We start from the raw sequence: 441 nt of genomic DNA, 5'->3' as shown, positions 1-441 counted from the left end.
AGGCGAGGTAGTTGCGCGAGAGCGCCGAGATGAGGATTGACGACGCTCCACGCGACGCCGCCGCGATGGTCGACGACCAGTCGGTCCCGGCCTCCATCCGCCGGTCGCGCCAGACCGAGACCCCGTGGTCTTCGAGGTAAGCCTGCAAGACGTCAACAAAGCCGGCGTCGGTTGACCTGTACGAGATCATTACGTCATGCTGCGACGCCCGGGAGTGGGCTGTCCGGTCCGCCTGCGCCATGGCCCGCACAATCTTACCGCCGTCGGTGAGGAAGAAACAGTATCGGAGGCTCCGCGCCGTGAACTGGCACTCAAACTCATACCGCCACGCCTCGAGTGAATCGTTCTCAATCGGGATCCGCCCCACATACTGAGCATCAACGTACTCGCCGAATGGCGGTTCCGCAGTCGCCACGCTCGCCGCCAGCGCCGCGAAATCTG

At 64.2% G+C, this 441-nt stretch overlaps 1 protein-coding gene across 1 annotated transcript in view; it reads right to left on the bottom strand.

Moving 5' to 3' along the window:
- Positions 1–441, bottom strand: part of AMSG_06272 (uncharacterized protein) — a gene marked incomplete at both ends in the record, with an annotated part of 4,425 nt that overhangs the window by 924 nt on the left and 3,060 nt on the right. Inside the window, one exon of the mRNA XM_013901981.1 lies at positions 42–416. Coding sequence (XP_013757435.1) covers positions 42–416 — 375 coding nt within the window. The remainder of the gene's footprint in view (positions 1–41; positions 417–441) is intronic.

This window comes from Thecamonas trahens (genome assembly GCF_000142905.1).
Source record: "Thecamonas trahens ATCC 50062 unplaced genomic scaffold supercont1.26, whole genome shotgun sequence".
Lineage (NCBI taxonomy): Eukaryota > Apusomonadida > Apusomonadidae > Thecamonas > Thecamonas trahens.
Note: the sequence above shows the minus strand (reverse complement) of the source record. Positions and strands in the feature narration are given on the sequence as shown.